Source organism: Melopsittacus undulatus, chromosome 2 (genome assembly GCF_012275295.1).
Source record: "Melopsittacus undulatus isolate bMelUnd1 chromosome 2, bMelUnd1.mat.Z, whole genome shotgun sequence".
Lineage (NCBI taxonomy): Eukaryota > Metazoa > Chordata > Aves > Psittaciformes > Psittaculidae > Melopsittacus > Melopsittacus undulatus.
The window spans coordinates 96,399,958-96,422,919 of record NC_047528.1 but is presented as its reverse complement, the minus strand read 5'-3'; the positions used below and the strand labels follow the sequence as shown (position 1 = coordinate 96,422,919).

At 39.7% G+C, this 22,962-nt stretch overlaps 1 protein-coding gene across 3 annotated transcripts in view; it reads right to left on the bottom strand.

Moving 5' to 3' along the window:
- APP (amyloid beta precursor protein) overlaps positions 1–22,962 on the bottom strand; it is a 210,389-nt gene that overhangs the window by 41,244 nt on the left and 146,183 nt on the right. For all 3 annotated transcript variants that reach the window (XM_034074572.1, XM_034074573.1, XM_034074574.1), the window contains 2 exons: positions 13,299–13,427; positions 11,118–11,217 (listed from right to left, as the gene is read on the bottom strand). In XM_034074572.1, coding sequence (XP_033930463.1) covers positions 11,118–11,217; positions 13,299–13,427 — 229 coding nt within the window. The remainder of the gene's footprint in view (positions 1–11,117; positions 11,218–13,298; positions 13,428–22,962) is intronic.

The window sequence follows — 22,962 nt, the reverse complement described above, 5'->3', positions numbered from 1 at the left end:
AGTCCAAAACCACAAGCTTGTGCCAATTAAAGACCCTGTTGAAACTCTATACCATACACAAGGATATATATTGTATGTCATCATTCTGATCCACATTAGGCACTGTAACAAATTCACAAGGTTTAAATTTAACTCATTTAATTCTGAATTAACATATAATTAAGTGCTTTAAAATAGGCTGAGGAGTCTAGATTAAAAGAAATAAACAGCTCCCCCCCAATCATCACTAACATTTCTGCCAGATGAATCAGCATTCATTATTCCCCCTCAGTCTCTTGTATGAATTAGAAAAAGCCAAGTATATTTCCATCCTAAATAAGGAGGTTACAGGGCTTGTAAATGAAAATGTCCTTCAAAAAAGCATTTATATGAAAAACTGCTATGGAATTTTATTACCTTATTTTCTGAAAAATATACTTAATTTACTCATAAATTACTTATCAGCTTTATTTACCGATTCAAATGATCAGATTTGCCAACCTTGTACTACACAGTAAAACTCAAACCTGCAGAAGAACCTAAAATTCTACCACTTTCTAACCCCTGAAAAAATGTCCATTACCCATAATTTCTTATAAAAATTTCTAAAGGTATGAATCCCACAGCAATTTTTGATGTTTACTGAACTTGGAGGCACCTGGTGAATCATTAAACAGTCCATACAAATATAAAAATCTAAACATTAATTTGTTGCACCTGAGCAACCCAGAGAGCATTTTCAACTTGAGTCACTTATAATAGTTTAAATCAGAATTTACCAACACTGAATTGTGCAGCATCTGATCCAGATAAAATATATTTTGCCTATTTATTAAGTGCAGTTTTAGCACTTGATAGGCCAAATGTATCCTGATTGTCAGAGAATTCTGAAGAGATGAATTTATTTAATTTAACAAACATATCCATTAAGCGGGATATAGACTGTTTTGATGGCTTTTATGCTGCTTTCATATGCATGATCTAATAGAAGGAAACAGAACAGTGAAAGGACTGGAATCCCAGCTAGGTAGCACTATTCAGGAAAACAAATTTTCCAATTAAATTGGGCATATGAGATTCACACAGCAGGAAAAAGCTGTGCTGATGCAAGATTGCTTCATTTATAATCCCACATGCATGGGAACTAGTTGTCAGGAGGTTACTGCAACATGTCCATCAATCCAGCTGTTCTGGAAAATCACATATCCTCAGTAATTCTTTTCCCTTTTTATCCTGATAGTAACAGTTTGCCTAGCAAGACTATGTCAGATACTCTTGGCCATTATAAGCACCTGTGAATTTTCACTCTGCTCTTCTGAAGAGGAAGTCGTGCTTGAGTAAAACAAACCTTAGTACATCATTGGCATACTCAGCGCTCCCACCTCAGATACTTGCCCATAGTGATGCATTTCAGACTTCAGTGTCTGAATTCCCCCAAACAACAATTCCAGAAGCTGCTGTGGGAATGACAACTGACACGCTAGCTCTGAAATATATAATATATAAAGCTATAATATATAGCTTGTGCAGTCTAACTGGTTCTCACTGGACACTTAGAATCTGCTGGCATGTAAGAATTAAGATGATTACTTTGCTTCTTTCACAATCCAGCACTCACTATTAGAAATCTGATCTCTTAGTGACTCACAGAGAATGACACAACTGTGTTTCCAAACCAAGTAATTGGGAAAAGAAAATCTATTATTCAACAGTAAAGTGAAAGCTGCTGTAGGTGTGTCTGCGCTCCAATGATTCTGGGCTGTTTCAGTAAGAGTGGACACTGACACCATTAACTTGGTTTAAGATGATGAGAAGATGACATATTTATGAGTTACATTACACATATATTCAGTGCACCAAGAAGATTTTCAGTAACTAAAGCGCAATGATGTTTCTGTAAGTGGGCTATGTCTCACCAAGCCAGTGCCTCCCCGTCTGAATGGAAGCTATGCATTCAGAAAGTCAAGCTCATCTGAGCTAACCTGCTCTCAGATCATACATGCAAGCTGGACAACTGCAAGATGTTTTCAGACTTCTGTCATCCATCCAATAAAAGAATGACATCTTAAATTTGGAACATAATGAACTAATTTACTAGTTTCTTAAAACATAATGGTAGAAGCAGTTATCAGGAAATACAAATGAGAAAGGCTGAGAGAAGCCATCCCCCCATATAAAACAGTAAAATCAGACTTTATGAGTGCTCCAGCTTTTCTTTACACTTACACCGAAGATGCAGTAGAGCAGGAAATCAGCTAAAATTCTGTTTACGAACAAATCTGACTATGAGGTAATCCTGACCTACGATGCTTTTAAAAATGAAACAAATCCAGTATACTGATTTAAAATAATACACACACTCCTATATTCAACTTTTCATACAACTGTAACCTCTCTACCAGTGGAAATAATACTCTTCAACCAGCTGCCACTGTGAGCTCAGAGTCGTCTTTTGGTCTTTGACTTCCTGTGGGACCTTAAACAGCAAGATAACTTTCTATTTAAAGAGAAGTGTCTATGAAAAGGTACTTCAGGCTAGAGTAACAGAAAGGATGCAGAACAGACTTCAAGAAGGATCTACCAATACAGGACAGTGTTTTAGCTATCAGCTCCTGAAGAAAACCAAGGCAACACCTTGAAACCTCCCCTGCTAAAGGATGGATTATTTAGAATAAAAGATTTAAATAGCCATTGAAATAGCAGATGTCTAGAAATTAAAAACAATTTTGTTTATAATCTATGAGTCCACCAATATTATCAGAAGTTCCTGGGTTTTGTCTGACACTTGGATCATGAAATTTTCTTACAGGTGCAAATAAACAGAACAGTGTTTTTCAAACAGAGGAAAAAATAATAAACTTCATAACACCTTTTTATTCTGACGAAATTTCTGAAGAGTGGATGGAAAACAAGATGTCCCATCTCCTTCCCTGATGAAAAGCCACTCCAATCCAAAGTCATGTGAAGCCATTTATCCTTTTCACAATATCTGTAAGATTGGAGGAAGCTAGCTCTTTTACTGACTGAAGTCATGCTCACAATATTTGTGAGATTAAAAGAGGGCTTGTGTGCACAAACCTCAGGATTCATATCTTTTCCAAAGAACATTAGTGCCCATGACAAGACACAATAGACCATTTAGCTACAAAAGATGAGGCGGATACAGAATGCTGCTAATGAAAGCATTTGAGAACATCAACGTCAATGAAGTACATTTATATCTATTTTAATCATGTACTATTTTCTGCCTATTTTTCTATGACAGTTAAATAATCTGGACAGAAAATAAGAGATGCTTAGAAGAGGAAAACATTGTATCTATTTCCATTTTTTTTTCTTATCTCCTATGCTGCAGCAAAGGACGTAGAGTTTTCAATCTGGAAAAGTAACTGAGGTTCTTCAGCTCTTCCAAGATCCCGAATGCTGTTCGGAATTTACAAAGCAACGTGGAACTGTCCTTCCATCTGGCAACTATGTTTGTCTATTAAAATACAGCACACTAAAGGAGTACAGTAAGTTAGTTGCATAAAAAGTGCTAGGTCCTGCTCCAGTACCTGGAGAATAACCATCCCATGCACCAATAAGTGCTGGAAATCAGCTCAGCACAAAAGAACCTGGGGGTCCTTGTGGACACCAAGTTGAACACAACCCATTAACACGCCCTTGCTGCAAAGATGATTAATGGTATCCAAAGCACTGCCAGCAGAAGAGAAGGGATTCTTCCCCCTCTGCTCAGTACTGGTGAGGCCATGCCTTGAGTGCGGTGCCCAGTTCTGGGTTCCCCACTACAACAGAGACTTGGACATGCTAGAGACAGTCCACAGAGGGACTGGGTCATCTCTCCTAAGAGGAAGACTGGGAGAACTGGGGCTGTTCTGCCTGGAGAAGGCTCAGGGGGATGTTACCAATGTATATGAATACCTGAAAAGAAGGCGCAAAGAGGACACAGCCAGGCTCTCTTCAGTGGTGCCCAGTGGCAGCAACTGGCAGGAACTGAAACACAGGTTTCCTCTGAACATCCGGAAACACCCTCTCCCTGTGAGGGTGACTGAAGACTGGCAACTGACTCTGGGTGGCCTTGCTTGAGCAGGTGGCTTGCACCACATGGCTTCCAGAAGTCACAGAATCATAGAATAGTTTGTGTTGGAAGGGCTCTTCAAAGCTCATCTAGTTCAGCCCCCCTGCAATGAACAGGGACATCTTCAACTAGATCATGTTGCCCAGAACCACATCCAGCCTGGCCTTAAATGTCTCCAGGCACAGTGAATCTACCACCTTTCTGGGCATCCTGTGTCAGTATTGTACCACCTGCAAGTCCCTTTCAGCCTCAGCCATTCTCTGATTCTGTGACATCAGCTGGTTCCCCATGTGAACAGAATACATCACCTTGCTCCAACAAATAGCTCAATGGTATTTTACTGAGTTATTTATGGCATTTGAATAATCATAAAAATATTTTATAGAGGTAACAAAGTGGTTAAACTGATGGCTTAGTAAAGACCATAAGCTTGTGATGATTAAAAAAAAAAACTCAACTGAAAAAAAGGCTGAGGTGTGTGTATATATATTAACAAGCCAAATACTTAAAAATGTCCTTGGTGGAAGAGGTCTTCATTGCTTACCAGGTAGTCCACCTGGCCCACGCTATGTCAGCACACAAAATTCTATGTAAATTCTGCTGTGTGATGCTCAACACAGAATTCATTTGCTTTTGTGGGAGAACCTCCTACTATTTTTAATCAGTGACACTGCAATACATTTTTCTGTAGAGTTCTAACAAATCACCTATTTAACTGTGGGGAAAAAGCACAGGCGTAGTTAGTGCTGGAAGTCACTCCTGGGTACCTGTGCAAATATACTTTGGCTGAAGGCTGCTTTTGACTGCTTGTTCCAGTTGCATTGTTATCCTTATGGGCAAAAAGGGCAGAGCAGAATGGGAGGAATGGGAAGTCTGTATGATACAACACAGACACACCAAAGAGTCTCTTGAAAACAAGAATGTAGGTTTTACAGTACCTTAGGGTAAGACCTGCAAATAACTGTGCTACTTCCAGAAAATGTAAACTATTTAAAGTTTACTGAGGTTTTTCTGTATGGTACAGATATACCCATCAAATCTGGATGGAAGAACTTCTGCCTGGAAAAATGTGTTGTTTTTAAAGCAACAAAGGCGGAAAGTCAGCACTTCTGGTTTGGCAAAGATGACATTCCCTTGTGTCCAAAATTGAAGATGCTCCCTCTCAAATACCAGCCTAGTGCCTGTGGCAATTTAGAAACAATTCTGTTGATTTCCAGAAAACTTAATAGGAGTTGTCTAAACTTTCTCAGGTAGAGCTCTTTTGTAACTACTGCACACTGGAACTGTGTCTGTTTACCTTACCCTGGGCAAAAAGCTCAATTCCATCTGACTCCTTTATAAAAGGAAGTATCAACTGGAAAGTATGGATAACCAAAACCAGAGAGGAATTGCTTTTCTTCAGAAGGAAAAGTATCTAGTTTTCCAGTCCTTAGTGTGCTTGTCTGCACCTCCATCTAATGCTAGGAAGTGCCTTTATTTAGCAATCAAGTGGACCCCCCCCAGTGTCTGTTCTCAAGAACAGTCAAAGCCTATGCTTATACTAGCAAGCTGTGAAGTAGAACACAGTAAATAGGGACAACAGAGACATCTGTTACCAAACTCTACTCCCATGTGAGCCAAAATGCCACTGCAGACAGAACCAGGAGGATTTACATTGACTAGATTAACCAGGTTTGTCAACTGGTGCAAAAACAACCCAACTGTCCTGAGGATGAACACTGCTGATGACAATTCCTCATCTTTCTCTATGCCAGTTCACTAAACTTGGTCTTTCCCAGTACAGAGAGGTCCTAGAGTCCTTATTCATTTACCCACACTTCAACATCTCTGTTTTCCTTCACCAGAAAAAAAGTAAAAATTAAGGCATTATAGCCACTTTGATACATGACATTAATTGCATTAAATGACTGCTACCAGGACTTTTGCCTCTAGTCTAGGAAGAAGACTAGAACTGCTTCGCAGGAAGCAGACTAGAACTGCCACTTCCATGACCAACAAGCAATTTGAGGAATTTTACAGTGTAATGTACTGAAATTGAGTCATAACTACTGTTCCTACTTGATATAAACTATACCGTACTGTTGATGCCATTCCAATACCCTTGGTAACCTTACAATATCCTTGTAACATGCTACTGACATGTTTAACGTACATCAATTTTGTTATCCTGACACCTCAATATGGCAATCCAACTTCAATAAAGGTGCAGAAATCCTAAGCATCACTTCCTGATTTTAAATATTTTTTAAAGGTAGATCTTTTCCCTTCAACTAAAACTTAAGACAGAAAGTATAAGGAAGAGTTAGAGAAAAATGAGACACTGAGAAGTCCCATTACAGTCTGAAAGACATTATTAATTACATACTCATAGCATTTCAAGGGAGAGGATGAAGAAAAAATCACAAAAGAAATGGCACCAAACAGGACAGACAGAGAATTTGTTTTGCAAAGCCCCCAAGGGTGTATTTCAGTTTTGGAACATAAATCCTCAAACCACAATAGCTGTTGCTCTGGACTGTCAGCCCGTGGCAAGCAGTTAATGCCCTCAAAACTTCTTAAGAAGGATACCACAGAATGAATGGAGAACAGCACCCTAATTCAACTCTTGGCAACAAATGCAGCAAGGCTGTGGATTGGCTAGACGTCAAAATTATCAGCTAGAAACAAGAAATCAACAATCATTCTTATAAATGCTGAAAGGCTGGAACCAGCTAAGGTAGCACTAACTTTGCCCTCCACAGATGTGGACTGGTAGGTATAGGGACCTAATGGTTCAAAAGGAAAGGTTAAAAGGAAGCAAGTCTTTGGACATCTTTAGTCTGCAGCTTATCCTATATTTACACTTCTTTTCCAAATACTTAAAAAAAATCTTTGCAGAAGTTGTGAACCAAATGTCAAGAGGCAAATCTCTTTTGCTCAAACCTCGTCATGATAAGCTGGAGCACAAAAACACTTGAAATAACACATGATCCACGGCACACCGTATGCATCTGAATGCAAGCAGTGATCTGGGGTCTGCTTATGTTTGGCCTTTTTCCCAGTGTGGTATGCAGATCATGCTGGAGAAGAACTGGATAGACACAGTGGAACAGAACAGTAAGTTAACAACAGCTTGATTTTATTTGTCAAGGGATGGATGAAATCATATTCTCTTACTTACTGCTCATCACTGAATGTTTCAGAGCTTAGTTAGGATACTGCTGCATGTACACAATGCTGAATATTTCATTGGTGGGGCTAGAAAACATGGAGCTGAGGACTTCAATATGGAAACAGAGCAGCAAAGACAGAATTAGAAATTCAGATCACTGCCTGCCCATGTGACTGATACACAAAGCTCTGACGTTGCTTGTGATTTAGAAACTGTGCCACTCCCAACAATAAATTACTTTTTACATACACGGGTAAGTGGTCTGATCAAATAAGGATTTAAAGCAGGATGTGCTCAAAGGAACTGATTTCCCTTAAAGCCTGCATTGCTCACTCTGAGCTACTGTACATACTAAATAGTGTATGAGAATCATCAGAGAGAAAAGGTGACTACAAATACCTAGGTAACCAAATAATCTGCCTACCTGCAGTGTGCAAATTAGTATCTCTTAGATTTTTTTGTGCAATTCTCCTATCAAAGAGGCATATCGCTGCCCATGAGAAACACTATTTTAACCCAAGAACTACATCGGTTGCCCAAGAGTGACCTTGTGTGTAGCACATTTGCACCACTGCCCCTTGAAAACGTATTTGAAGCCACAATGGCAAATGATCTCCTACACAAATGACCTGCTTATGCCTTCCAAGGCTTGTCATAACAGTCATAGTAAGAAAAACCTCTTTCTGTGCCTCAATACACTGATTCCACTTCTGTTCTAGCATGAACAATAGACAGCCAGCAGTCTTCTTCCTTACACATCTGGAATATGCTGCTACAACACGTGCCTGTTACCCTAATGGGGCATTTGTATATCACACACTGGGTGAATGCTTTACAAAACATCCTCACTTCATGGAAGTGCTGCTTTCTACCCTTGGGAGTGCTGTGAGTCTTCTTCTGTATCTGTACACTAATCCCAAGACATCTTCTGTTTAAGCAAATGGACATCAGCTGGTGATGAGGACTACAGATGAGCTGCAGGGAAAGACTACCACCCTTTTAAATTCTACCCTAACTTCCTGCCATCATCTCTATGGAAGTTCTGAAAATAGCCAGTCTCCAAAAATAGCAGACAGAAATTACAATTACCCTATCCCCAGGCCCATGTATCTTCCAATGACAGAACACCACCTATTTCTCACAGATGAACCTTCGGAAGGGGACTGTCAGGAAGACATAAGGGACATATTTCTAGTACAGTTTCTAAAAAGAATAACTAAATCCCAAGACCTGAGATTCAAAATTTTCAACAGCTAATAATGGAGAAACTGCAAAATAGGATGTAGTATTTCTAGCACTAAGAAAATCTAGTAAAAACCCAGGATTTTATTAGATATAACAGGATTAAACCCACGTACAAATTCACAGGGAACTAGATGTCATTTAGTTTTCTGTTCGCAGAACTACTTGTTCAATTAAGGGAATAATTATGTCAGAGCTGTGTCTTCTAAACCAAAGACTGTTAATTCCTCGAGGTGAAAACTGTTCATGAAGAACTCTGCAGTAAAGCATGGAACTACAAACTGAAAGAATAATGAACAAAAACCTTGAACTAAACCATTAGCCATCTAACTTGCATCCCAGCCTAAGAGAATAGCTATTTCCAACAATGCTTCCTTATACATAATTTTTAATTCAGACATTATGTGTGTGAGATGTTCTTATCTAGGTCATTTTTCAGCTTCTCCACTTATTCAGACTTTCCAAGTCAAAGGATCTAACAAAACGCGTTTTAATGGAAGTTATAGTTTTTCTTGGGAATGCTACGAAGTGCAATTTTAACAGTTTTTTACTCCTCCACAGATTCTGCAGCTGTAAGAGGTTTGCTTTGCCATGGGTTTAGGAAGAGTACAGAAGCAAAAAAAAAAAATCAATCATTTCAGAACAGAATTTGAAAGAGATCAGTGCTCAAAGCTAGGAAGACACTGTCTCCTTTAACAGATGGCAATGACTTCAACAAACTTTCACCAAAACCAGCGTGTAAACCCAAGTACACAGGCAATGCCATCATCAAGAACGTTGATACCGAAAGAAAACAGGCTTTCCTCTCATTACTGAAAACTGTTTTATCTAGTACAGCTCAGATCTGATAGTGCTTTCTTTAATTTTTGCTGCTCCCAGTATGAGAACTTAATTTTCATTGCTTCAAACCCTGCAATGCTTTGAAGAATTTAGTATACAAAAAAACGTAAAAACTCCTCCACAAATAAGCAACCTTAAAGTAGAGAAAAAGTACTCAAGAGACTGTGACAGATTTTTTCTTTGAGATATCTTACTTTCTGTCATCCAATTAGGAAATAATATCCCACTAACTTTAGGCTCTTCTCTCTCTTCCCCCCTCCCCGAAAATCAGTATTACATTTGAGATTTGGAGTAAGATTTTTCTAAACTGCTTAGCAGACTTTTTCTCCCATGTCACTTCAAAGCCTCTGGAATTCCCATTTCATTTCAGTATTTAGGAGGGAGAAGAAAATTTAGAGTATCCTCACCAACAAACATTACCATTACTAAGAACAGATGAAAACCAAACTTCAAATAAAAAACCCAAGGGAACAATAGCAAACTGACATCTCCAGGACCTAACAGTACCAGCATCTCCTTCGCTACAGAAATGATATCTTTTCAAATGATCAATAAAGTGTTTTTTCTGCACAACTACAGACTGACACTGTTGATTGCACCTTCTAATTGTGGAGCATAGAAACACATGGTGAAGATTAATTAGTAATTCATCTTTTTGTTTCCTCCCAGCCCCTTCCCCAACTTCCTGATCTCATTACCAGCCCTCTCAAGTAGAAGCCTATTTCTTCCTAAACTGTGCTTAGTGCAAATGACTACTACCACTATTCCCTTTCCATTCCCTCCCTGCATCCTCAATGCATCCTAATCCTTATTGCAATGGCATGCCTGCCTACTTCCCTTGTGTTTTAAAGAAATCAATTATTTATTTAGTCAGCCCAAGCTGGTTATATGTGAAACTAATCCATTAACTGCCATTTGGCAGAGTATTACGTCTTGCAAAACAAACCTGTTTCAAAGACAATGACCATCCTATTTCCTGCCTTTGCATTCAGCTATGTATTATTTTTTTTACAGAAGCCCATTAGCAACATGATGTCCAGAGCTGTGGCTGTACCTGAAATTAATACAAGCTAAGTGAAGTCGCCTTGGTGCAACAGCAGCACACAGCAAAGGCCAAATGCTGTGACAGAGGTACCTCCATTTCAGGTACTCAAAGCCAGGAGCTGTGAGTGGTAGGAAAGACCATTCTCCCTCACAGTTAATCTGCTGTGACAGCACTGGAGGAAGATGCAGCCATGGGACTGTTGCTAACCTGGCTAGTCCACAGCCTAGCCCGTGTGCTGCTAAAACAAGGGAAAAGAGAACCATTTGACCAACAAAGCAAGAACTAAATGGATGACCAGTAAGATACTGCCAAGTTGCACTTAGCAACTTCCAGTTGATACTTGCACTTTTCTCAGATGCCTGGGTCTGCAACTGATTTTTTTTTGTTGAGGGATTTCCAAAACATCTACATCAGATAATGTAAATACTTGCCATGTAAATTAAATATCCAAACCCAGGATTTGCTAAATCTCACTGTCAACAGCTGTGTCCCTTTAGCATGGAGGTTCCAAATGTAAATTACCATATTTCAGGGAAGACATTTACAACAATATGATGACGCCGCTGCACAGGTTATAAAGGATATGTCTTCCAAGTATTCATTATCATTTACATTATAATTTAAGAACATTGCCAAGTTTACTGTCCTCTTTGTCAGCTGAGACAATGTATTACTATGAAAAGCAAGAAGTATTCTATGATTCTATGCTGTATTTTAGCTTTTGGTGATAAGTTCCCATCACAGAAAAATTTTTCCTTTTTCTACATTAATAATCTGCATACCGACTTCATCCTGGATCTCTTCTGCCACAGCAGGCACGTTGTAGAGGAAGGAGAGAGACTGGTTCATGCGTTCATATATCACACGTAGGTGTGTCATGACCTATGGAAATAAAAGTATTTTAAGAAAGGGAATACTACTGTTAATTTGACATTATTGCAGATTGCAAAGGTTATAGAGAACAAGACAATTTTCACTTGTGTAAGGTATAAGATTGTAGTATGCTCTATGTACCGAAACTGTCAAATCCATTGCAAAATTCACCTCTCCTGCAGCTGCTACAAAAATAGTGCTCTAGATCCTCTTCCATAGCAACTATCTGAAACCCCATGGGAATGCAGTTATTTAAACTAGGGGTCTATAGCTGCTGTGAGGAAGAGCATGTACACAAGCAGCTATTGTGGCAGAAATCCACAACCTCATTTACCTTTCAACAACATTTATATTTGCCCATACCTGTAAGTTTTCACATAACATGCAAACCAAGTGAGGTACAATGATTGCTGCATCAAAATGTTTCAGCTATTTGGGTTTTTCCTCCCTTTATCCTAATATTGCAGAAAGAAACAACTCTCAAAAAACCTTCAATTTTCTTGGTAAAAACATTTGCAAGCTTTTTCAGCTGAAAACAAAAATATTTTCACCCAGCATTACTGCATTATCCTGTGATTACAACTCTATTGCCTCAGGTTTCCCGCACACTGCTATGAGTTGAGTCGTAACATCCCATGATACATGGACCCCCAGAGTACTCTCCACAAGTATCACCTCTCTTCAGTAGAAAGGGAAACTGAGGTGCATCTTAGAAGACTGACAAGGCAAGTAAGCCTAAAAAGGAAAATGGGTTGCAGACAGCAATTTTAATGAAACAATGGCAGGATTTCTTCAAATCCAAATACAGTATTTATGCTTTTGAACAAAATATTTTTTTTCCATGTTCCACTGAAAACAATTTTCACAAAGAGATCCTTCAGTCTAAATTCCCCCAGTCTTCTGACCAATTCTGGAGGCAAAGACACTATACTCATTCCTATGACAACATACTAAGCTATACACTGCACTTAAATATCAGCTTCTCATCTTCACCTGCGCTGCCACACAATCTGTAGTCTGCAAAATTTCACTGTGTTTTGTTACAAAGTAGTCTAGAGTTACAGAAACTAAAAAGTCATGTTAGATGTGAAAGGACATGCATTAATGTTTAAGACAAGGGAAAGATAACCATCACTGCAGAAGAATCATAGAATAGTTAGGGTTGGGAAGGACCTTGAGGTGTGCATTTCTAACTCTAGAAATTTCAGGACAGCACAATCTCAGTGTACAGGTCTGGCTAGATTAGATGTTTGAAAAGTCTAACATGCAAATTGTGCCATTCAGGGAGGCATATGGTTTACATTTGGTTTTTGGCAATACCAGTCAGTTCAAGAACTGTGGCTGGATCAGTGCTTCCCACTGCATCCTGCAGAAGGAACAGCAGCAGATTCAGCAGACTGCACTTTTTGATCAGATTATCCATTGTGCCTACAATTTTAATAGCTGTTTTGAAATTCACCTACATCAATTTCTTTCTTTTTTCTTCTACCTTCTCATCCTCCATGATTTATAAAGGCAACATAAAAACTGTTCCAAAACATACACACTGAGGACAGCAGTAACATTCAGCAGTAAAAATGCCATGAACTAGAGTGTCTATTTTAAAAGAACACATTAAACTCCAGTGCATTGTAGTAATCACATTTATAGACACTACAAGTACCTCTGCAATGACTATAGAAAAGTTGGTTGCAGTAAGATGGCTACACCACTTCTAGTTCTGCCACTTCAGCTGAAGGAAGCATAACCATGTGTGGTCACTAAATCTATTACTGACATTTCCCAGAGCACTAATAAAGGCTCTGGGCACTAATGCTCTCGAGGGCTCCTCAGGAAATGTTCACAATTGACTAATTGTCTGGGTAGACAAAAAAACTGTTTTTCAGTTCTTCTCAGAAGACATATTATACCCCCCCTACTCTTACATCACTTTGCCCTAATCTTCTGCCAGAAAGCAGATTATTACTGCATGTAAAGCTGTGCACAGAACGGACTCAGGTTTGTCTGGTTTTGTTTTTTTACATAGGTTGTCAGAAACTTCACAATGGTTATGAAGAAATATAACCCCATTAACCCTCAGTGGGGATTACCTGAGATCTGATTTGGGCAGCTTTCTTTGGATCTACCATGCGGACATGTTCAAAGTGTTTGAGAGTATGCTGTCTGTCCTTCTGCTCAGCACGCACATACTTCTTCAGCATGTTGAATACATGACGAGGCTACAGGGAAAAAATAGGTGGGGAAAAATCAGTTTAAAGCAACACGTTTTAGTCCCTTGCATTAGAAATGTATCCCACAGCAAAACCACTTTGCAGCCAGTGATGCCTGCAGTTAATCTTCTGAATGTATAAGGAACATTCTTACCATATGGAACATTCACTCAGCACATTCAGCAGAAGGCACCATTAAATAGTAGTTGTAGGTAAGTAGATAAGGTCCCTGGGGAGAGCGTTCAGATTTCCTCCCCAGCCGTAAGAAGTTTGGCTGTGCTATCATCTTGTGTAACTGCTACACTATCAGCCTAACAAGACAACAAGTGCCATCCTAGCATGATATGCAATGGACACCCAAGATCAATTTCTTTTGGGCTTTGCTCCCATTCTCTCCATCAGACTTTATTTCTCCTCTCCCCCAACCCTGGAAGCCCCCACGATTCAAGCACACAGTTTCACAACCTTCAACACCACCAGGAAAATCCCTCCCTGAAGATACCCCAAAATCTGGACACTCCATTTGAAGCATTTCAAAGATTCACCATATATGCTCTACTATGTTAAACACTCAACCAGTATCAACATCTGTCAACTAGAGTTGACTTTGGCAACTAAAAAAGATCACAACTGGTAAATTTTACCAACAGTAAACTGAATGCACCCATAGAGATTCAAGTACAGAAAGCAACCTGCCCAACAGCTGTACAGAAGACCATGTGAAAAGCACTGCTCTACCTAAGCCAAAGGATAATTATCAGACTTGACTGCAAAACATAAAAACAAACCATAAAATCGATCAAAGCCAAACCCCAACCCCCCCCCTCCCAAAACCAACTGAAGACACTCCTGTCCTGTCACTATTCACATGACACCAGGGGTTAAAAAAAGAGGAAAGGGACCATTTAGCTGAGGTACAGAAAGTACACATCCAGAATACACAACCAGTTGAAAAGCTGCAACAAAAAGGGGGCACCTACTTGGTTCTTCTGCACATACTCAGTTTGGGTGACAGATTTTGTAAAAATCTTAGTATTATGTATACATTGCAGGTGATTTTTCTAGCAAAAGCTATTAAAAATATGCCTTAAGGCATACAATTGAACACAAACATAGGAAAGGTCTGTAGCTGAAGGGAACTTGAAAATATACACAGAATGATAATGGAATGGTGAAGACTAAGAAATGTGTATTTTTCCTTACTTTCCTACTCCATACAACAATACAGTGCCAAAACAGGTAAGTATTCTCTAGCATCCAGCTAAGACATTAATTTTTTAACTGAGTGTTTATGATGGATTCTGGATATTCTTCCCCCCTGGCTTGTGCTGTTGTGCTTGCATATCCTACCTGGAGCTGCTGAGCAGTGAAAAGCACGAATCTCAGGCAGGTGAGAAGGAAGGGAAATGTGACCTTACTGTGCAGCAGACTCAAGAATGAGCAGAAGTGGTGAACAGCTGGTTTGGGCACTGGCAGGGACACAGGGAAAAGGGTGGGGAAGTGACAAGCATCACAGGCTCTGTGCACAGCATTCTGAAGCAGGAAGGATCGTGGGCGAAGTTGAGGTTTTAAGAAAACTTATTGACAAATATAGAGCCTAAATAAATTTAGCATTTACACAAGAGATGAATACTAAGCTACAGAGCTCAAAGATTTAAGAATCATTTCAGCTAAGATAAGCAAGAGATTTTAAAATGTAAAGAAAAGTAAAGCAGAGGTTATTTGAAGAATATCTGTCAGACAGAAATAGAGAGATGTGAAGTTATTCCTTGCCAGAGGATTAAACTTAGTGGCTCCATGACTGAAAACTCATTCACAAGGAATGTAACGCCAAGTCCCCAGAGACAAGCAACCTGCAAGGAACGGTGGAGAAATGTTGGAAGGCAAGTAACCCTCACAACACTGGGTAATGGCCAAACTAAAGTGCCAACCACAGATCTTTACAGGAATCAAGGACAGAAGACCAGAAAGTTTTAACAATAAAATTCTGAAGGCAGGAAATGTTGTTACCTTTCCTGACAATTCCTTGCCCCCAAACACACCAGGTTAAGGCAGATTAGAGAGAATGGATTAATTTCTGTTTCTTCATGAGGTATTTCAAGTGTAACGTCTAACACCAAAAGGGCACTATTTTTGTTTTCCTTTGGTGTGTTTGCATTCACTGTAATGTCAATGAACCTTTGACATTCAGAGTCACAAGTAGACATGTTAATAGGATAATAACCTTGAAAATACCTCTCAAATACCACTAAAAGTAGCAAAAAAAAAGTAATTACTTGGGTAAATTTGCAACCTACCTTCAGTGCCTTTTCTAACATTGAGAAATGTCCCAGACTTACTGCTATAAAGAAGAAATGGATGTGCATGCCTCTAGCATGTCTGCTCAAAAAAATCTCCCTGTGACGGCAGCAAAAACTGTAATTCAAATTTAGGACAATGCAGAAAGAATATTAAATGCAAGATGTTTCCTTACAGGGATAGACTTTGTTTTTTCTCAAGCAAAAAACCCACAATCAAACATTAGAAACTCCCTGCATGCAGGTATACAAGCCTAGGGAGTTTCAGCATTTTGTTTTTAAAACTAGCCATATGCACATTTTAACCCTGATGGTAACTATTGGTCTAGCGATCTCACATTGCCTAAAAGCTTGTGACATTAACAGCAAGTGATTCAAAGCTAGGAAGTCCTCGTGAAGCATTCAGTCACCCTACACAGATGCACAAGGCTTTCCCCATCAGCAAGACACTGCACTACATGCCAGATTCCTAGGGTGGATGAATAGGCATCTATGGAAACAACAGTATTCCATGAACACAGTATTGAGACATGAGGTACAGATCAGGCTCCTCTGAAGTGGAAGCTGAAATGGATTTTAAGTATTAGCATACAGACTTGTTACCACCAGAAGTGTCTTTAAAGTGACCTTTAAGAAACATGCCCTGCCTCCATTGTTAACGTAATATTATACTTTATATATAGTATATTAGATACTATATTATACTACATAATATAATTCTTATTATAAGGTCATTCCTATACTGATCAAAAAACCTCAAAAGGTGGTGGTAATCCCTGAACTCCTGACATACACTACACCAGCTCTGCTTCCTTGCTGGAAGTCCTGTTCACACTGGATCAGGTCATACCTCCAACCTTTTCAACAACTTTGCACTGTTGCTGCTACATGGCTTCAGGGCTCTGGCTGAAGGTGAAATTGCCAGAGCTGGTGATGGCCAGCAAGAGCTCTCCACTGGGCTTTGCATACCTGAGTGTGGATGATCAAACAAGGACCAAACTCTACACTGAATGCAACTTAAGTAGTAAAAAACCTCAATAGTAAATTAATTGATCATTTTCTCCTCAATGCCTAGAACTGCAGACCTACTGCTTGCAGAGTTTTAACAGATTTTTGGATCAGCGAAAGAACCCAAGTCCCACCTCTGTATTTTATTTCATACACATTTTCTTTTAAATGTCATTACTGAATGAACTGGTTCTGAAAAGCCACCCATGCTGGCAGTTTTTGCAGAGACACTTAAAAGCACAATTCACCCCCAGATCTGGTTACACTGAACAGTGATATGAACTCTTGTGATGGTAGAGCAGAGAAGCCACAGTGAGACACAAAGGTCAGGAAAAGCTCCACAGGCTGAGATGAAGACAGACCCTTGATCTGAAGCTATTCTATTCACAGCCATCTATTACTTCAACCCTAGGCAGGAACCTTCATATTAAACTATAACTGAAAATGATGCTATTATCAGCTAAATTACGTTCCCAAGGTCTCAGCTCTGACACTGTCTGTGGCAGAAGAACAAATGACTGACACATCCCAGGGCCAGCTTGGCACCTCTTGCTCTTCATAAATCATGTACCAATCTCCAAACTCCATTATAAAATTCTGGGTTTAGTACTTGAAATTCTGCTGCATGTTTTGCCAGGGAAAACTTGCTGTGTTCATTTCAGTAGTCCCCTTACTAAGAACCACGTCACAGAATAACTAACTTGTATCAGCCACCAGGGGCTACCTAAGCCTCATGAAATAATTCCACTACTTTCAGTTTTCTGTACTTGTTTTGCTGGCTTTTTTTCAGTCTTCCTCTGAAAACAGACACTATACTCCCAACACAACTCCTGCTATGTCCATGTTTTTAGTTACCTTGGCTGATCCATCTAGTAAGGTGTGCAGTGGGCAACGCAAGGTGAAGCAGTGGAAATGCTACCATTACATGCTGCTTCTGACTATTTCAAGCATACGCTCTAAAGCCATTTGCTTCCATGAAACTCATTCCAAAACTCCTGTTTCTCAGCCGATTCAAACACCTGTTGGGTTTTTTTAATCTCAAACTAAATACAGATCAATCATAGCCCTTTTATAAGCTATTGTGACAGGCCAACAGATGTACTGGTGTCTGTGGGTATTTTAGTTGTTAATTTAAAATCCTGTTTATACTAGAGAATGTTTTCAAAGTATTATTTGTTACAGTTTTTGAGAGCATGTTGGGACTAGAATGTATTCAATACATTTGGTACAAAGTAGACAGGTCCACAGTCTTCACCTGTGGTCTCCATAGACTACCTAGGCTGACAATGCAGCATTAAAAAGCTAACTTTCTACCTAATTCTGTAGACAGTATACCTTGTCTCTTGTTTGGAAGACAGTATTTTCTGTAACTAATTAACTAAATTATCTATCTATCCATCCACATACACACACATACATATGCGTATTATATGCATCAGGGCAGAGTTAAGGACCTGTACTGCAGCCCGCTGGTTTGAAAGCTTAACCAGACAGTCAAGAGAGCTGGCTAACACATTTCCAGCTGTACAAGGCATGAGCCCAAACAAAGCAGAAAGCAATGACAGCTCTTGGCTACCTGGGGGTGTGTTCAGCCCCACTGACTCTTGTCACCCAGTGCTTTTATTTTGGGTGGTATCAGCATCAAGATAAAGTCACCCCCATAAAGGAATCATATATGAGACCTAAACTGCCCCAAACCCAGATTAAATCAAATATTATAAACATACAAATATGAATATATATGCATGCATATAGTGTGTCTGTCATCCCCCCTCCCCAAACTCTACTGTGATCCTAGTCTACTGTTTCAGATTAAGGGAGTGATGAAAGTGCAATTTCACTGGGCTCAGAAAACAGAAACATCAGATGTAGTTCGGATTACTACAAATCTAACTTACACTCTCCTCATGGAAATCCAAAAGACTTACTTTGGAGAAACAGCACAAAAATCATATTAAAACACTTCGGTGTATTTAAAATACAACTTCCCGGCTCTGTGCCAGGGAACTTCCATGGGAAATTCTGAGCTGGCTTGTCATTTTGCTCAAAAATCTCTCTAAATGGGAAAGTTCCACAATGCTGTATTGTGCTATTTAATCTTGCCTTTAGAGAAAAATCAATCACCAACCCTTTATGACTGCTGCTCCTGAAATGTGCAACAACTGCTTCTTTTCATTCATTTATTAGGAATACCTTGTATACCGTATTAGGTATAGATCTTATCTGCTGTGATATTAACTTGCAGGTCATGGTTGACACAGGAGTAGTAGTTCATTTTAGGAACATTCAAGAAAGACTAACTAGGATGAATGCAGGACTTTTACACATGGGTGAAACAAAACCAAGCCCCCATCCAGCTCTTTTTCATGTGGAGTTAAAGATGTCTTCTACAATTTTTGCTAATTTGTAACAAAACGCGTTACCCCACACAAGACAAACACATGGCTACAGTGGTACTCAAAACTTCCCTTTGCCTACCTTCCCAAGGACTTTTCTTGGGGCAGAATAGAATTAAAACAGTACTTGATTCAATCTCATTATTTGCTTTTCAGGATTTAAACTTACTCAACTTGGACAAATTACGGACAGATTTTGTTCCTGCTCATCCTTTTAAACCTTTGCGTTTTAAACACAACGAACCTGCCAGAATTTTGCAGAATTTAATACAGATATGAAATAATCTCTTTTGTCTTCAACTCTCTTGTACATAAAAATTACTGGCAAGCTTAGGTGTATGACCATACCATTTGCTCCAGCCCACAGACTGGGGAGAAAACATGGCACTGATTTTATTCACATCAAAGCCTCAGAAGCTGCTGGAAAACAGAGTTAGATGACTATGTTTCTTGAATTCTGCCATGGTTTAAGAGCAGAACTGAAATCCATGCTATTTCACAAAAACCTACAAAAATAAGTGTATGTGAGAAATTCCACAGCTGTAAGTTTATGGGTTTGGAGAAGCAGAGTTAGAGGGTGGAGTATTAGAGCTGGAAAGCTCTTTCCTACTGCACAGGATATTTATCGCTAGATCAGCAGTAACACTTTGGCCTGCCTCCAACTGCATATTTCCACAGCAACCTCGTTGGACTCAGGAAAGGCTTCAAACTTCCCAAACACAGAGGCACTATGGGCCCCTCCGGAGATTCCTCTTTCATGGCCAAATAGCCAACCTGGACTAGCTTCAGCCTGCACTGTGCTCTCTTCAAATGAACAAACACTGCTTCCATAGCACAAAAGGTACCAGAATGAATTCTGAAGACATCAACAACAGGGGAAAAAAAACTGCAACAAAAAATTAAAAAGGGGTTGATGCACATGCTAAGGTTGACCTTAATGATCCTGCTCTGCTCAGCAACAAATTACATTTTGGTAATGTAAATTACTGAAATGTAGTTTAGTTATTCCAGTAAAATAGTGCCAAATTAGAAGAAAAGCTTTTAAAAGTGATTTTAATGATATATGCTCTCTTTGATCTATGTGCAAAGTAAGTAGGTTAATTAATTACTTGTCAGAGTTTTCCTGTATATTTCCTTGCTCTGAAACCCTTTACTTCACCACTAGGAGCGGGATTTCTTTTCTGCTTCTCTTTGCCCCCTGCCACGGGTTCCCACAGAGAATGTGCCTCTCTTACCAATGAAGATTAAGCAGGGAAACGTAAATCCAGCAAAATTTGACACACACGTGAAAGTGGGAATAGCAGCAAATTACAGAATCAATCCACTCACAGAGAATGATGCATCTGAATTCCTCTATTTAACTTGCAAAATGAAGGGGAGAATTTCCAACTGTTTTAAAAACTACAGGCATATTGGTTCCAGCTGCCACTAATCCTCCTTTTCTGTAGTAAGACCACGGAGTAGGATGAAATAATGCAGTATTTTGACACTGGATAGTTAACAGCTGCACCCCATTTTCAAAGGCAACACAACACAGCAGCACAGCTAAGCTGCATCAGGAGTCACAGATGAGGATCAAATGTGAGTTTTCTGGGCAGCCCCCATGAGAGTGCTCTGAGAATAGAGTAACAGTGCAAATACTTGGTTGTGCTCAAATTTATGTCCTAGTAGACTTTGGAGCTATGGAATTTCATCTCTGCATGCTCCTTGTTTCCCTTGATGCCCAGAGCGGTACTCTGAAACATGCCTCCAACACCAGCATTTGGCAATCATCTGCTTAACATGAGACAAAAACCTGCAGTGGAAGTTTTTGGTCTGATACATAAGCTATGGATTCCCACACTTCTGTAGTTTCAGGTAGGATGGCACTGAAAACAGCTGGTTTTCTAGGTGTGTACAAGAACATGACTACCATACTGACTCAGAGCAAAGGTTCGCCTAGTTCCATACCTTGCTATTCTACAAGGAAAGCCTCATCCAAAGGAGCAAGTAAATGATGATACTGCTTCTCACACAGACAGCCTCCCTGTCCATAGCTCAGGACCTTCCAAGGAAGAGGAAGTTTCCCTTCAGCTCCCCTGGGAGCCCACCCTTTGAACAGAAGTACCACATAATCTGTATACATGCAGAACACAGCATTCCCAGCAGATCAGGATGTCACCACTCACAGAGAACTGTGCATCACATTCCATGATCAGTCTGATGACACCAGGAGTGCCAGACTCACTGTACTCCTAACGTAACTGATCTGCAAGCAGAGACTGGTCACAGATTACTACACATCCAAGAGTAAAATGAAATCATGCTGCTTTAAGTGGCCTGCCAGAAGTCCAAAAAAACCTTGGGAAATATTTAAATTCAAGTACAAGGCAATATGTCCAAGTGATTAAACAGCACATGGAAAATACTTTTTGCACACACACATCTATATGTGTATTTATATACATCAGACTTCAGGTGTATACAGATACACTCACTAGCTGTGTGCAGAAGACATGCACTTCAATAAAGAAGTCTAACTTATTTTTCAATTTAAACCCAAATCCTGTCCTTACAACATCTGAGGAAGAGACTCCATGGCTTTAAATATGCAGAATCTAGTTTTGTAGTAAACATACTAATAGCAAAACATGTAATTTGAAGCAGGCTTTTAAATATATTTGGGGAAACTCCAGAAAAACCTCCCTTTTGTAAGATTACTTAAAAAGTCACCAGTAAGTTATGATTTACTCTTCCAAAGACAACACCGTTGTATCAGATGTACTTTTAGTTTACTAGGGAGCTGCCAGAGAGAAATTCAGCTATAATATCAGAGTTGAATTTTCCATTACTCTCCATTTTCTCTTTGTCTAGGCAGCCAAAGTTTGGATTCACAGTGTATTCACATTTCTGGCTCCGTATCCTGCAAAGCAGTCAGTAGAGTGGATTCATTCATTAGGCTGTTCAGCTATCATCGATCACTGTTCAGGTTTCAACCTCTGCCCCACAATAAGTCCAGACAAATCCTCCTGCTGAATTCAAGGTCAGGTTTTTTCCTGTGCTTTGGCACACATCTGACCAGCAGTTCAGAGGCACGTGCCTGCACTGTCAGTAACTACAGAGCACACAACCAAAAAATGCTGAGGCAAGGACAGTACCATCAACACGACTGGCAAAAGAACCGTTTAAAGACATTATCATTTAAACTTTTCACCCCCATTAGTCCTGAGATAAGTCCCCATTTGGTAGCAACACCAGCTGATGTTACTACCATGCTTCTGCTGTTATAGGCGGTCCCCATCTTCCCCTTCCACAACCTCAGATACCTGCAGAACCAAGCTGTCAGCCTGATCCACACCCAACTTTGCCCAGGATACATTTCAGGCAGGATTACATTTGCATAAGGTTCAATGTCACAGCAACAGCTGATGGCTAAAGCCAAATGTGAAATCCTACCTCAGCTGAACTACCCAAAACCACACTGCAAGAGACCAAACACGACTGGCAGTCAGCCTATGCACTCACCTCATCTCACTCCAGCTCTGAGCCACAGGCTCCAGTTTCCTGAAGGAAGCTGCACCCCAGCCTGTAACTCTAAGCTGTCTGCTAGTGAGCCCAAACCCTTCACTACTTTTCCCACAGGCAGAGTTTACAATATGCATCTTGTACTCAGAGCAAACATCCTCTTCTAACAACTTAATAGACTAGCTTAGTTTTCCACAGATTATAGTATTGCAAAATACAGATTAGCTCATAACACAACTGCTCTGAAGTCTCCCCATGACACTTACACCTAAGTAAAAGATTTTTCTTTTATTTGGCACACATAGTAAAACCAAGAGTTTTGCACTATGGGGTGGAGAA